At 37.8% G+C, this 13,363-nt stretch overlaps 2 protein-coding genes across 3 annotated transcripts; both read left to right on the top strand.

Annotated features, from left to right (window-relative positions):
• Window positions 1–157: 157 nt before the first annotated feature.
• On the top strand, window positions 158–4,813 carry smtnl1 (smoothelin-like 1). Its single transcript, XM_067517529.1, has 5 exons — window positions 158–429; window positions 1,641–2,218; window positions 2,307–2,421; window positions 2,572–2,723; window positions 3,628–4,813. Exons 1-5 carry the CDS (start codon window positions 238–240, stop codon window positions 3,998–4,000), a joined length of 1,410 nt encoding a protein of 469 aa, XP_067373630.1. The 5' UTR covers window positions 158–237; the 3' UTR covers window positions 4,001–4,813.
• A 1,649-nt stretch (window positions 4,814–6,462) lies between these two features.
• Window positions 6,463–13,312, top strand: LOC137133699 (uncharacterized). 2 transcript variants are annotated; one of them, XM_067517531.1, is made up of 5 exons: window positions 6,463–7,824; window positions 9,948–10,048; window positions 10,140–10,215; window positions 10,302–10,341; window positions 10,842–10,981. In XM_067517531.1, exons 1-5 carry the CDS (start codon window positions 7,530–7,532, stop codon window positions 10,849–10,851), a joined length of 522 nt encoding a protein of 173 aa, XP_067373632.1. In that variant the 5' UTR covers window positions 6,463–7,529; the 3' UTR covers window positions 10,852–10,981. The 2 variants fall into 2 exon arrangements, with proteins under 2 accessions (XP_067373632.1, XP_067373631.1); XM_067517530.1 differs by lacking the exon at window positions 10,302–10,341 and having other exon boundaries at window positions 10,842–13,312.
• Window positions 13,313–13,363: the final 51 nt, after the last annotated feature.

The following is a 13,363-nucleotide window of genomic DNA, read 5'->3' as shown; positions in this document are numbered from 1 at the left end:
CGTTGGCTTGCACCTATGTCACTGCGACTATTTCAGGACCCTTGTTGTTCAAAAGGTCAGATAAAGAAGCATAGGAATCCTCACAAAGCAGAGGGTGGGGGTGTCGGGTGAAAGCGAGTGAGAGGGGGGTATCCACAATCCCACACACACATTACAAACACAGAGCAGGGCTGACAGAGAGAGAGAGAGAAAAGACATTTAGCAGTGCTCTTAAAAAGAGGATTTGCCTTTGGGTGAATGAAACTTTCCGAGGAAGCTACAGGATCATATAACAGTGCTGGAGCATTACGTTTAGAAAAAGTCTGGTTTTACTTTCGATTCAGTGGACAAACATTTCTGAAGATCATGGATGGACAATCACACAACCAGGAGATGTCTGAGTCTGCGGCGACAACTAATCAGACTGACACCAATAACAACAACAACCAGGTCTGTGTTTTACATGCTAATATTAAAATGCAGGGGAAAAGTTTTCACACTAATAAAACCCTCAGTCAGTGGAATTAAGATCTCTAAAGAAAGTATTTGTGGCCATGGCAGGTGTTGTGTGTATAGTGAGGATGATAGAAGTGCTTCTGCATTTGCTGTGCCACACCTGTTCTTACTCCAGACTGAAAAATCACACACACACACACACACGCACACATATACACATACACACACCATGGAGGATTTTCCAATTCGCTCTGATGAGTCACTACTGCAAAGCCTGACCTGGTGTCCCTGCAGTAGGTCCTTAAGGACACGGTTATATGACGATATATAGACAAAAATAATATTTTTCAACTTTTAACTCAAACAAAGATGCAATATGCCACAAACAAATCAAAAAATAATATATGTCATCAATGTATTATCGTAAAAGGAAAAAAAAACCTGTATTATTATCAAAGAAATTAATAACACTGTTTTTTTATATAGGTTTTTAAGTCATTATGTAGTTTCTGATTAGTCTTAACTGGGAGGACAGGTTGTTAAATACAGGTTTGTGATTATGATGTGGTTTATGAACTATCAAAAGTTTTGAACTCTCTGTTAATTATAAATTAATGAGAATCACAACAAATCACGGACTGGACCATAAAGTCTCATGTTACAAGGACCATTTTATCCCTGAGGTTAAGTGTGAACACTAATTTTAGTACATCTTACATAATATTACTGTTCTAACAGAAGTCATGGTCTTAATGTTACAAAGAACTAGTCACCAGATAAATTTAATCTCTCTACTACAAACTTAAATATCTTTATCTACTATAATTTATCTACAATGAAAAATGACAGATTTTATGTATTTTATTCATCTTAAGTATAGTTATACTTAGTTATACTATATATATATATATATATATATATATGTATATATGTGTGTGTGTATATATATATATATATATATATATATATATATATATATATATATATATATATATATATATGAGTTGGAATTACAACCATTTTTTAAACATAGACCTCCAAGTGCATTGTCTCAAAAGGGACTGGATAATTAAGATAATCACAAGTTAAATTGTCACTTTTAATACTGTTTACTGCTCATAGACTTGTGTGTAAATCCATCACTTTTTATGTGTATAACTAGTGAAACAAATACATAATAAAAAAAGGTGTCTCTTGTCCTCCAGGCAGAAGAGCTAAGGCTGGGGGAGAATAAAGACCCAGGTGTGGAGCAGAGGGAGACAGCAGAAGGTCAGGTGGAGGAGAAAGGGAAGGAGAGCATAGCACCACAACAGGCAGGAGAAGAGGAGGCCAGTGCTGAAGATACAGACAAGCCCCAAACTGTGTCAAGGCCTGCACAAGGTGATGCTGAAGAGACTGAACAGGATAAAGACAAAGCAGCTAGTGATGTTGAAATCAAATATCCTGAACCAATAAAAGTAGAAAAGGAAAGGGAGAGTGAGGTGGAAGATGACAAAAAAGAGGTTGAAACTGGAAAAGATGACGAAGAGGTGAAAGACAAATGCAAAGATAAAGAGAAAAGCAAAAGTGAGGAAAATGCAAAAAAAGATGAGAAAGAGAAAAAACAACTGGATGTAGAGAAAAAAGACAAAGGAAAGATGAAGGAGACAGAAAAGCAAGGGAAGCCCAAAAGAAAGAGTGGTCCATCTGCCTCTTCTCTTTCCCGACCAAGACCCTCTGCACGCTCTATTAGAGCCTCTGCTAAAACCAACATTATAGCCAAGTTCCAGCAAGGTGCAACAGAGTAAGTCATTGCATGAGAGAATGGCTCCAATGGGACAGAAAAATATAAACAACTAATATGAAATATTGCAATATTGTGTCATTTTTAGGACACCAGTACCTCGAAACTTCAAAATTCAGAGGTCATCTGCAGCCGTGGCCACAGGAGCTTCAATCAAACAGAAGATGCTTCAGTGGTGTCGCAACAAGACCCGCAACTATGACGTGAGATCAACACAGAAACTTCATGTGTCAGCTCCTGCTAATCTCCATATTCATTCTCTAGATTTATGAATAGATAATGCACAGAAGAACCAGACACTTAGTTGAAATCATGTTCTATCTGTTTATTCAGTTTTTGTGGATTTTTTTTAGGGGGTCAACATAGAAAACTTCTCATCGTCCTGGTGTGATGGGCTGGCGTTCTGTGCTCTAATCCATCGTTTCTTTCCAGACGCTTTCGATTACAGCTCTCTGAATTCAAAGGAGAGGGAGAAAAACTTCACACTTGCTTTCCAAACTGCACAGTATGGAGTGTTTAACTATCTTTTTGTTGCTTTCTGCATACATCGTGGCTGTTGTGGCTTCCTACATCCACTGAGCCATCATATACCTCAATATTCAGAGGCCTTTATGAGGCACCATTACTTAAGCTGTGGTATGATCATTTTGTAGGATTTAATGCACTGTGGCCACAGCTTTTGTTCCATTTTAAATCCAACATGTTTTACAAATCCTTTAGGTATTCAGAAAAATTGATAACTTAAATTACAGGACAACTGGATTCATTTAATTAGAAGCTTGTAAAACACCTTTCCTATTGTTCAGTGGAAGCCATTGAATTACATTTTCTTGTTAATCTTTCTGTACTTTTCTACTGTGGTACTTTTTTCTTGTCCTTTTGGCTTTTATACTGTTACATTTATTTTTATATTATTTAATAATATGATTATTATGGCTCTTGAGGGCAGCTGTAGCTCAGTTGGTAAGGAAGTTGTCCATGGACAACAGGGTCAGTGGTTCAATCCCCATTCCTGGCTATGTGTCAAAGACACACTGAACCCCCAACAGCCCTTTCTCATTCCCCAGTTGTGCATCATGGTGCCGGTCCAAGCCTGGTAAAAATTGGGGTTATGTCAGTATAAAAACTGTGCCAAATCAACATGCGGACAATGATCCACTGTAATGACCCTGAACTCACAGGATAAGCCAAAAGGACAAAAAAAAAGGTTATTATGGCTCTTGCTATAGCATTTATAACTAACATTCCCTGTACATTTTTGTCATAGATTTACATAGATTTCTTTCCCCCCATTCAAATTTGCAGTTTGATTACATTATTAAAATCTACTGATATACTGTGTATAGGGACTGTTGCCTGCTTTGCCTAACTGGTCACAATTCTTTTTTCCTTTACACTCTCTCTCCCAGGTCCCTGGCTGACTGCTGCCCTCTGCTGGAAGTTTCTGATATGATCATGATGGGAAACCACCCAGACCCTATGTGTGTGTTCACTTATGTGCAGTCTCTCTGCCACAATCTCTCCAAAATTGAGAAAGAGAGGAAGGACAAAGAAAAGGAGGAGAAAGAGAAGGCTGGTGATCAGGGAGAAGAGAAAGAGAAGGGAGAGGATACAGCAGGACAGGTATTGGTAGAGAAACATGAAGAAGAGACAGGGACAATAGGTAGCCAAGAGGAAAAAGAGGAAGATGGTGCAGAGTTAGAGGGAATTGGTGAGGAGAAAGACCAATCACCAAAGAGCTGTGAGAAAGAGGAAGGTGGAGGGGAGTTAGTTAAGGCGTAGTGCTAGAGAAATGCTACAACAATAAGACTGAAAAGACCAAAAAGAATGCAAAACTACAATGAGTATGTCTTAGTTTGTTGATAGACTTCTGTTATGGAAATTAGGCACATTAAGTTGACCCTTAACTCTGATGCTGAAAATGTGTTGGCTGTATGTTTTTCTTTTTTATTCGCTGCCATGTTGTTTGTTTGTTTGAGTACATAAAGCAGAAATGTTCATTTATTGTGTGCTTATAGAAGAAAAAAGTTAAAAAGAATTAAATGGTGAACATGTGAAGTGAAAAGATCATGGTTCACGACTTTGCTGCATTCAAAATGGGAAGAAATGAAATACATTATGAAAAATATATTAATAGCAATAAACAGCCAGCTGGTTTACAGTGGATAGATTTTTTTAAGGTAAGTTTTTAATAGATTAATAGAACTAGTTGCTACTAGTTACTAGTGCTAGCCTTAAATGCATGTTGCAGTTTTAACTAATGGTTTGGCCAGGACGTGTTTTCAAATGAATAGTGATTAGTTCCGAATTTATTGGTACCATTTTCTCAAATTTATATAATGTGCCTAATTTTCAATAATAGTAAACTCATCATTTTTTGGGCTTTTGCTTGTTTAACAAAGAAAAAGAATGTTCACTTGTTTTGTTAAGGTCTTAAAGAAAGAAAACAGCATGCAATGTTTAACAGTTACTCTTAAGAGAGTAGGTTTTTACGTTATTAAGAAAACAATGGTCAAATGCAGATGTGCGTAACTTGTAATTTTTTTGCTTTGTTTAATAATTATTTTTCTGTTATAAATTAAAAATTATTTGAGATCATGCAACTGTTAGACATTTATTTAAAACTGGGTCTTTATGTGAGATGTTAAAATAATGTTGGGTTGAAAGTTTAGTGGACTTGTGAAAGCTTTTATTGTGATGCACAGGTCATCTGACTAGAGTTGGTGAGGGGCATCACTGTGACATTATTGGTTCGAATTCAACATGGATACAGAGGAAAGCCCCAAAGTAACCGTATTCCGCACATGGTTCAAGAGGCGCACACGGTAACTGTGCTCTATTTATGTTGATGTGCTTTGTGCAGACACTAGCCTGAGAGTTTTTGAAATTGAAACATCTGTATGATGCGTGTCCAGTATTTCATTGGACAAGTGTAGTTACAGAAAGGGATTTTCTATATTGTGGTTACTGTCAACAAATCTCATAAAAAGACCTAAACCAAAAATGATTTAGGTGTGTTAATTGTAATGCCTGTGAATCTAGAATCTGGTTTTACCATAGACTTCTTTCATGTAGGCTGAATAGAAAAAAAGCTATTAAAACACACCACTGAGTGAAGTGTTGACTTCCACAAATAAATAAAAAATAATTGATCAAACTATTAAAATATAAGGCATGCTAAGAACCACCTGCACATTTTATTTGAGTAGACGCATTCATTGTTTGTTTCAGTGTTTTTAAATGGGATTTCCTGACAATACTAAAATATAGATAATAACAACTATAATTTTGGAGCTTGGCATTTTACATTTGTTACTTGACACACACACTAAACATAAGTTTCATTGACGACAACAACAACAACAACCACCACAAATGGATTAGTCTGGGCCTTTGTGTAAAGTGAGCATTAAGAGAAAAGTTATATTTCTAACAGAAATGTTACAACCATTAACATACAAAAACGACCACAAATGTTAGAAAGAACACACACACACACATAAAAAAAACGACAAAAAAATCTCTAAAAAGACAAAACAAAAAAGGAGACTAAAAACAACCACAGGATTTATAAAAAACATTGTGATGGCCTCATTGTGGTCATTTTATATCTGCTTCAGGCTGGGGTAAAGGGATTGGGGACATTTTTAGGCTGTGTCCAGGGCCACCCCTGAATCTATGTTAACAACAACGAACAAAACACAAACTAAACTAGAATGGGCATTTCCTGCAGAAAATGCGTGTGATTGCTGAAAGCCAGCCGCTGCACCTGCTGCAGCCATCGCCGAATCTGCAGCTTTGAAAGTTGTAGAAGCGACAGGCAACACTGTAGCATGTGTAGTTTTTTAAAATATTGAACAACTAGTGAGTTGCAGTACCGCGAACGGCCGCCAGGTGGCGCACGTGGTAGTACTAAAGGCCCTGTACAATATAGAAGTGAAATCAGAAAGAAAAAAAAATTTTTTTTTGAATTAAAAAACGAGTTAAATAACTGACCACACGGTGGCGCTAGAGAGCCCACACTGTAACATGTGAAGCATTTCATCATGGGGCAGCTTTCCTGAAAGTTTCATAACAATATCACGTGTAGTTTCCGAGATACAGCCATGTGTAGATTGCTCTCATAGACGGCAACAAACAAATCATACAAATATTCATAATAATTATTGTACATCAGCTGTCAGCCCACAGAGTAATACATCAACTCTCCTATCTGTACTTAACATATTACAGTTGGAACCATGTTTCTAGCTGTAAGCGTGTAGGACTAGTTGCATGTCAAAACAACTAACATAAACATGCTGATATCTGACCACACGGTGGCGCTATAGAGCCCACGCTGTAACATGTGAAGCACTTCATCATGGGACAGCACTACACAAAGCTGCATCATGCTACCATGTGTAGTTTTTGAGATATTGCAGTATTAAGATTGCTCTCATAGACGGCAATGCAAAAAACAAATCATACAAATATTCATAACAATTATTTTACATCAGCTGTCAGCCCACAGAGTAATACATGAACTCTCCTAACTGTACTTAACATATTACAGTTGGAACCATGTTTCTAGCTGTAAGCGTGTAGGACTAGTAGCATGTCAAAAAACGCACATAAACATGTTGATATCTGACCACACGGTGGCGCTATAGAGCCCACGCTGTAACATGTGAAGCACTTCATTATGGGACAGCATCCCACAAAGCTGCATCATGCTACCATGTGTAGTTTTAGAGATATTGCAGTTTAAACATCACTTCCATAGACTTTCCATTCAAAAAAAAATTCATATTAATATTCATAATAATTACAGTACATTAGCTATCAGCACACAGGGTAATGAGCACACCTCTCCCAACCATGCTTAACATATTACAGTTGGAACCATGTTTGCAGCTTTTAGCATTCAGGACTTACAGCACGCCGAAAAACGTACGGAAGAATCCGTAATAATAATAATAATAATAATAATAATAATAATAATAAAATTAAATACTGGAAACAACAATAGTGTGATTGCTTTCAGCAATCACACTAATTACTGCTGGTTAGACTTCACTGACTCATTAAGCCCCCCTGCCACACTGGAACATATGCATGGACAATGCACGACCTGTGAAAGTTCTCTCAACTTCAGTGTGTTGAGCTGTGAAGGGAAAAACGCCGATCTTAGCTGCGTGTGCTGTCTTAGTATTACGGTAACCAGTGTCTCGCTACCGGAAAGACCATTGTATTGTCTCCGTTGTAAGCTAAGCCCCTGATTGTGTCTCGTTTTTTTCCAACAGAATTGTCGGCTACAGCAGAGTGAAACATGTCTACAAACATGCCGCAGGGCAGTCTGAATCTGGAGTCCCAGCTTTTGTCCATAATGGATGTGTTGGTGAAGGCGGCGGTGGCGGAGATCAGCCAGTTGTTCTCGGAGAGCTCGTCGTCCCTACGCCTGCATTTGACCCAGAGCCTGAAGGAAAACGAAGCCCTGAGGATGAGGATGAAGGTGATGAGGAGCGAGCTCTTCTCCCTCAGACTGCAGACCAGGACCAACCGACCGGCCAGCCGCTTTACTCCTATGAGAGGAACTCTCCCCAAACCACGGGCTAAACCACAAGGTAACGGTACAGCGTAACGTGCGAGTAACAAGTAATGCTCTGGTCCGGAAGTTTAGTTAGCGTTTAACGAGCTTCTTTTTAAAAAAACGGAATCTGCAGCTAACTGACTTCTATGTCAATAAAGACAGTTGTTGTAAGGCTTAAAAGAACGTGTTAATAACGTTAATTAATCACAGCTGGTCCTTATCACGTGGCACGCACGTCACATTTTAGATTCAGTTTCCGGCACTGATGGTCAATATGTTTATTAAATATAAGCTTAATCCTAATTATGACAATTTTAATATAATAATAATAATAATACATATCTTTTATAATGATACAATGGGCCCAATGTACGTAAAAGGCCTCCAGAAGAAAACATTTTACTGGTAAGGTATTCTACATTAGTTTTGTTGTAAAATAGATGAGACAGGAATCAATCTTGAGAATGATTTATACCTGCCAGTGCATCATACTAAGAGGTGGGTCTAATGTTTTGCTCCCCTTATTAATTTTAAATAGGGGGGCTTAAACTTTAGAACCACCTCCTATTATAATGCACTCCAGTAAGACTCCATTGTCCACTATGATTTGATAATAAACACATAGTAGAATTATCACCTTTCTCAATTCAATTCAATTCACTTTATTTATATAGCACCAATTCACAACAAAATCATCACAAGACACTTTACATAATAAAGTCAGACTGTACAGATATGTAAACAAAACCTGACAAATCCCCTTTGAGCAAGCCTATTGAAAACAGCAGAGGGGGAAAAAGCCTTTTTACAGAAGAAACCTCCCGCAGAACTCGGCTCAGGGTGAACGGCCATCTGCCTTGACCGGTAGGGGTGAGTGGAAAGTGGAGGGAGGAAAGAAAAGAACAACAAGAAGCAACAACAAAACACTAGTATCAGTAGCTGCACAGTGGAAACACACAGCTCCAAAGCTGGGGACACCTTTCTGAGGGTTTCAACTTAGAAACTGAGAACTTATAACCTTAAAGGTAGATTTCATGGCAGACCTGCTGTATTAGATTGTGTTAGGTTGTAGAGGTGTACCTAATGGCATTGCCAGTGACTGTGAATGGCTCTTTTTTCCACTTGGAAAATGAGCCAAACAAAAGCTACTGAATGTGAGTCTGTGTCGACAGTATATTATTTTCCAGGTACACCTAGATAAACAAATGCATTGTAATACACCAGCCCTGCAAAAAGTCTTTCTGTTCATAACGATTATAGTGTTTTTTGTTGTGTTGCAGTTTTTCTTCATTTTGCAGAAGAAAAGTGCTACTTTTCTTTTCCAAATGAGAAAAAATGGGCCATTAGGTATGTCTCCCTTATGTGTCAAGGATGTGTCCATCTCACCAATTTCTTGTGAAGTTTTGAAAAACATTTTAGAAAAAAATTGAGGCTGCCATGAGAATCACAATTTTGTTGTTGTTTTTGCTTCTAGCAGTATCGGTACAAATTTTCTCTGGTCCCCTACCCAGTTTACAAAGGAGCAAAACACACAAAATGATCACAGATCATGTCATTAGTGTCAGTTTTGTGTTTCTTCATGGTTATTTTTGTCTCTTTGTGGTCATTTCAATCATTTTGAAGATGTTTTGCATCACTTTGTTGGTACTTTGCATCTCTATCGATGTTTTGTTTGTTTTTGTAGTTGTTCTGTTTTTCTTCCTGACATTTCTTCCACACTTTATAGTCATTTTGAATTGCCTGGAAGCTGTTTTGCCTCTTTTGAGGATATTTTATCTTTTTGAGATAATGTGCAGATGAAGTCCAGGAGCCTTATGTATTGGGTCCCAGGGATCCTGCCCAGTAGGCTCAATTAGCATTTTGAAATTTAAGTAATTTGACTTAAGTTCATCTAGATGATACTTTATATGAAACTTTAAATTAAAACTAAGTAGATTCCAGTTTTTTGTCACACTAAATATAACAAAACCATATAATATGCATATGCAATATGCAAAACCATGTCCAATTATCATAATGATAAGGAAAATTTGAATTCTATTTACAGTTGTACATGTGCATTTAATTCACAATCTGCTGCCATGCCTGCTGATCATGTATCACTACACCAAAAATAGTTCTGACAGTTTCTCTCTATTTTCTCAATTCCTTCTCTAGTTGTTATAAAATCACCATTGGCTCAAAGCCCTATTGGGGAACCTGCTTCTCTTTCTCTACAATCAGAGAACAAAGCTTCACCCTCTGCTACCCAAGTGCAGGTAAATTCAGCACGTATTTGCACTCTCAGTAACCAATAATTCTGTTTACATTTTGTTTTGCATGTCATGTGTATGCATTCTTTTTGGTCAGTGTGCAGATGTTGAGAGTCCAGATGTGATTCTGATCAAAGATGAAGATGACATTGGAGGATGTGAGCCAGTTGAAGGTGAGAAAACTAGTTTTGATAATAAAATACCTGATTGTCAGTTAGTGAGACAGGAGGTGACAGGTATTCTTTGTCTTTTTACTCAGAGCACGCAAGCAGATCCTCATTGCTGACTGGCTGTTGTCTGTAAGGAAAGAATGTCTCAGCTGAAATAGTAGACTACTATGTGTTTTTGTTATATTATTAGTTAGTGGCTACACACACAATTCACAAGACTTTGTGTGAAATAAATCATAAATATAGTATTACAAATAGATTACAAATAGACTGAATACATACATCTGTCGTTGTTGAAGGAATCTAATTCAAACATTTAATTGGCATACAAACATATATGTGTATACATGCTGTGTTATTTTTTATGTGTGTATGCATTATTGTATACACTTCCTTTTTATATGGTTCAGCATATTTTTTAATCTATTCAGCTACATCCAGGCAGATTCATTATATAAAAAAAGGTTATTGTTGCAATACACCTTTGTTGAAAGCTGCTTTCTGCTGTGTCCTTTTTTAGAATTGGTTACTCATAAGTCACAGTTTTAACATTTTTAAGAACATTTGCTTGACATTTAATACAAATTGACCTCAATTTTCAGTCTAAGTTTGTTTACTTGTCTTTTCAGGTCAGGGTGATTTCGGAAACCACAGCACACAGTTAGGTGTTGCCACAGAACCTGCTGGTTCCTCTAGCCTGACAGGTGATAATAAGGAGCTGAGAATAGTGAGTGTTCACGGCCGAGGAGAAGGGCCTCTGCAGGAAGATAGCAACACTCTCTTTACTGCTTCTGAACTTCAGGCTTTTAGCTCTCTATCTCCTGATCACAGCGTCAGCCATGACAGTCTCATGAATTTCACCTCTGGTGCAAATGACAGAGCACCAATGAGAGCAGTTCAGGATAACAATGTGGGGCTGGTGAGAAACAGCCAGCTGGAAAGAAATCATTCCACTCAAATGGCTCCAACAACCTTGAATTCTACAATAAAAACATCAATACAAGGAGCCGATTGCCAAGTGGGCCACCCCAGTCACATCAGCCAGTTCCCCCAGCAGCAAAACCTCTTTGCTCACACTGTTAGCAAAACTCTGGATTGCAGTTTCTGTGGTGAGCGCTTTGTGAACCGCGAAGACCTGATTGTTCACCGGGCAAGCCACACGGGGGAGTCACCCATTCCTTGCTCCTTGTGCGGCAAGTCATTCGTCAACAAAACCACACTTAGCATCCACATGCGCATTCACACTGGGGAGAAGCCGTACGCATGTCCACAATGTGGTAAGCGCTTTACACAAAACGGCAGCCTAAAAATCCACTTGAGGACTCACTCCGGAGAGAAGCCCTACACCTGCAATCAGTGCACTGCTAGCTTCAACAACCCCAGCAATCTGCGCAGGCACATGATAACACATAACAATGGGGCACTCTGACCATGACCTATGAAAAGATTATTGTCTATGAAGGATTATTGTCAAGTTTTACATTTTCGGCATCTTGTGCCGCAGTGTATTAATAATCTACATTAATCCAGAAAATTTACCACTAAAACCAATGAAATGTTTTGTTTCAAAACAAAGACACCGATATCCCTGATACCTATTTAAAATGATGAGACTTTGAATCTAATTCTGGTGAAACCAGCAAGAGGAAAAGAACCATCAAAAATAAAATGCCTTTGAAGTTTTCCTCTGTGACTAAAAAGAGTAACATTTTATACTTTATGAAGCCTTTGATGCCTCACATCAGTCCAAGTCCATCATTGACTTCGTGCTACATGGATAACTGCTTACTGTTGTTTTTTTATCCTGACTTTGTTGACTGTGGTACTTGGCTGAACCCCAGCAGATGATATGGCAGCAGAAATGGACATAAACATGGACAGTAGCATCGAAATCAAAAAACCAAATATGCTACAGATTTGAGTGCCATATGTAGTTTTATATTCTAAAACAACATAAAAACTACTATATATTGGGATAAAATAAATCTTTTGGGAATTCAAGAAAGAGAGTTCACCTATAATGTTTGTAAAATCACTGTGTATTTTATTGTTCAGGTTATGCCAATCCAATGAATTTAATGCCTGACACATTAAGATATTTACAGAATATGAAAGTATCACATTGATATAACAGTCCTATATTAACTACAAGTTTTTGTTTAGTCCTGCCTTACCTTAAACTGATATTATAAGGATAGTTTATCTGGTATGTATGGCAAATTCAAGCGGTGATGGTAGGCTATATGTTGCCATATCACTCAAGCCAGTAAAGGGTGTTAAAAATGTTTTTAACTTTTGCAGAGCTACAAACAATTTAGAGGTTTCTCCCATCACTTGGCACAAATTGACAGATACTTTGACTGAACTTCAGACTTGTAACTAATTATAAATTATAAAAGGCCTGGCTTTTTTATTATGGGCTCCATACTGACCATATGTATAGGGCCGTTTCCCTCCATTTCTTTTTGTGTGTTTCATTTAAAAAACAAACTACCTCCACTTTTGTCTCTGTTGCAGCTTTTTCTCTTTTTTTTAACTTCCCAGAATGTTTCTGTCTGGGCAATAATAATTGGTGTCGTTTGTAGTCTGGATATGCAATTTTAAATAAATATCGATTTTCTTTTTATCAGTTTTAAATGCCTGACAAGTCTCATTTCACACCTCTAGGGTGCAGCATTGTTTCCATTTACAAAGATTATTGCGATTAAGAAGTGGAGCACTGTGTGGGGGGAGCACTTAAGGAAACTGGGGGAAATTCCTTGTATTGTTCCTCTTCCCACCCTGCCCACTCTTTTGGCTTTGATTTTCACTCCGATATCTGTAAAGTAAGACATACATTAAACCTAAGAAACAGTACTGAACATACAATCAACATAAAAGACGTATAAAAGAGCAAAGTAAGACAAAACATGAAGTTTGGCGGCCTGCTATCTCAATGGGTAGTGCAGCAGGATCGGATGCAGTAGTCTGCAGGATGAAATCCTAATCTACCCACCAGGTGTGTCTCTGAGCGAGACCCCCCTTAAGGGGATCGGTTAAATGCAGAGAAAGAATTTTCCTTGTAACATGTATGTGCAAAATGTATATTTGCTCAACGACAATAAAGATTCTACTTTAAAATGTAAATGCTTCTTTTGAGTAATGTTTTAAT

Source organism: Channa argus, chromosome 10 (genome assembly GCF_033026475.1).
Source record: "Channa argus isolate prfri chromosome 10, Channa argus male v1.0, whole genome shotgun sequence".
Taxonomy (NCBI): Eukaryota; Metazoa; Chordata; class Actinopteri; order Anabantiformes; family Channidae; genus Channa; species Channa argus.
This window is presented reverse-complemented; position numbering and strand designations above follow the sequence as displayed.

Excerpts from the sequence above, each read along its gene's own strand:
- LOC137133699 (XM_067517530.1), top strand. The coding sequence starts at position 7,530 with ATGTCTACAAACATGCCGCAGGGCAGTCTGAATCTGGAGTCCCAGCTT. Across the intron at positions 7,825-9,947 it reads ACCACGGGCTAAACCACAAG|TTGTTATAAAATCACCATTG; the intron begins GTAACGGTACAG and ends TTCCTTCTCTAG. Across the intron at positions 10,216-10,841 it reads AGGATGTGAGCCAGTTGAAG|GTCAGGGTGATTTCGGAAAC; the intron begins GTGAGAAAACTA and ends TTGTCTTTTCAG.
- smtnl1 (XM_067517529.1), top strand. The coding sequence starts at position 238 with ATGAAACTTTCCGAGGAAGCTACAGGATCATATAACAGTGCTGGAGCA. Across the intron at positions 2,219-2,306 it reads TTCCAGCAAGGTGCAACAGA|GACACCAGTACCTCGAAACT; the intron begins GTAAGTCATTGC and ends TGTCATTTTTAG. Across the intron at positions 2,724-3,627 it reads CTTGCTTTCCAAACTGCACA|GTCCCTGGCTGACTGCTGCC; the intron begins GTATGGAGTGTT and ends TCTCTCTCCCAG.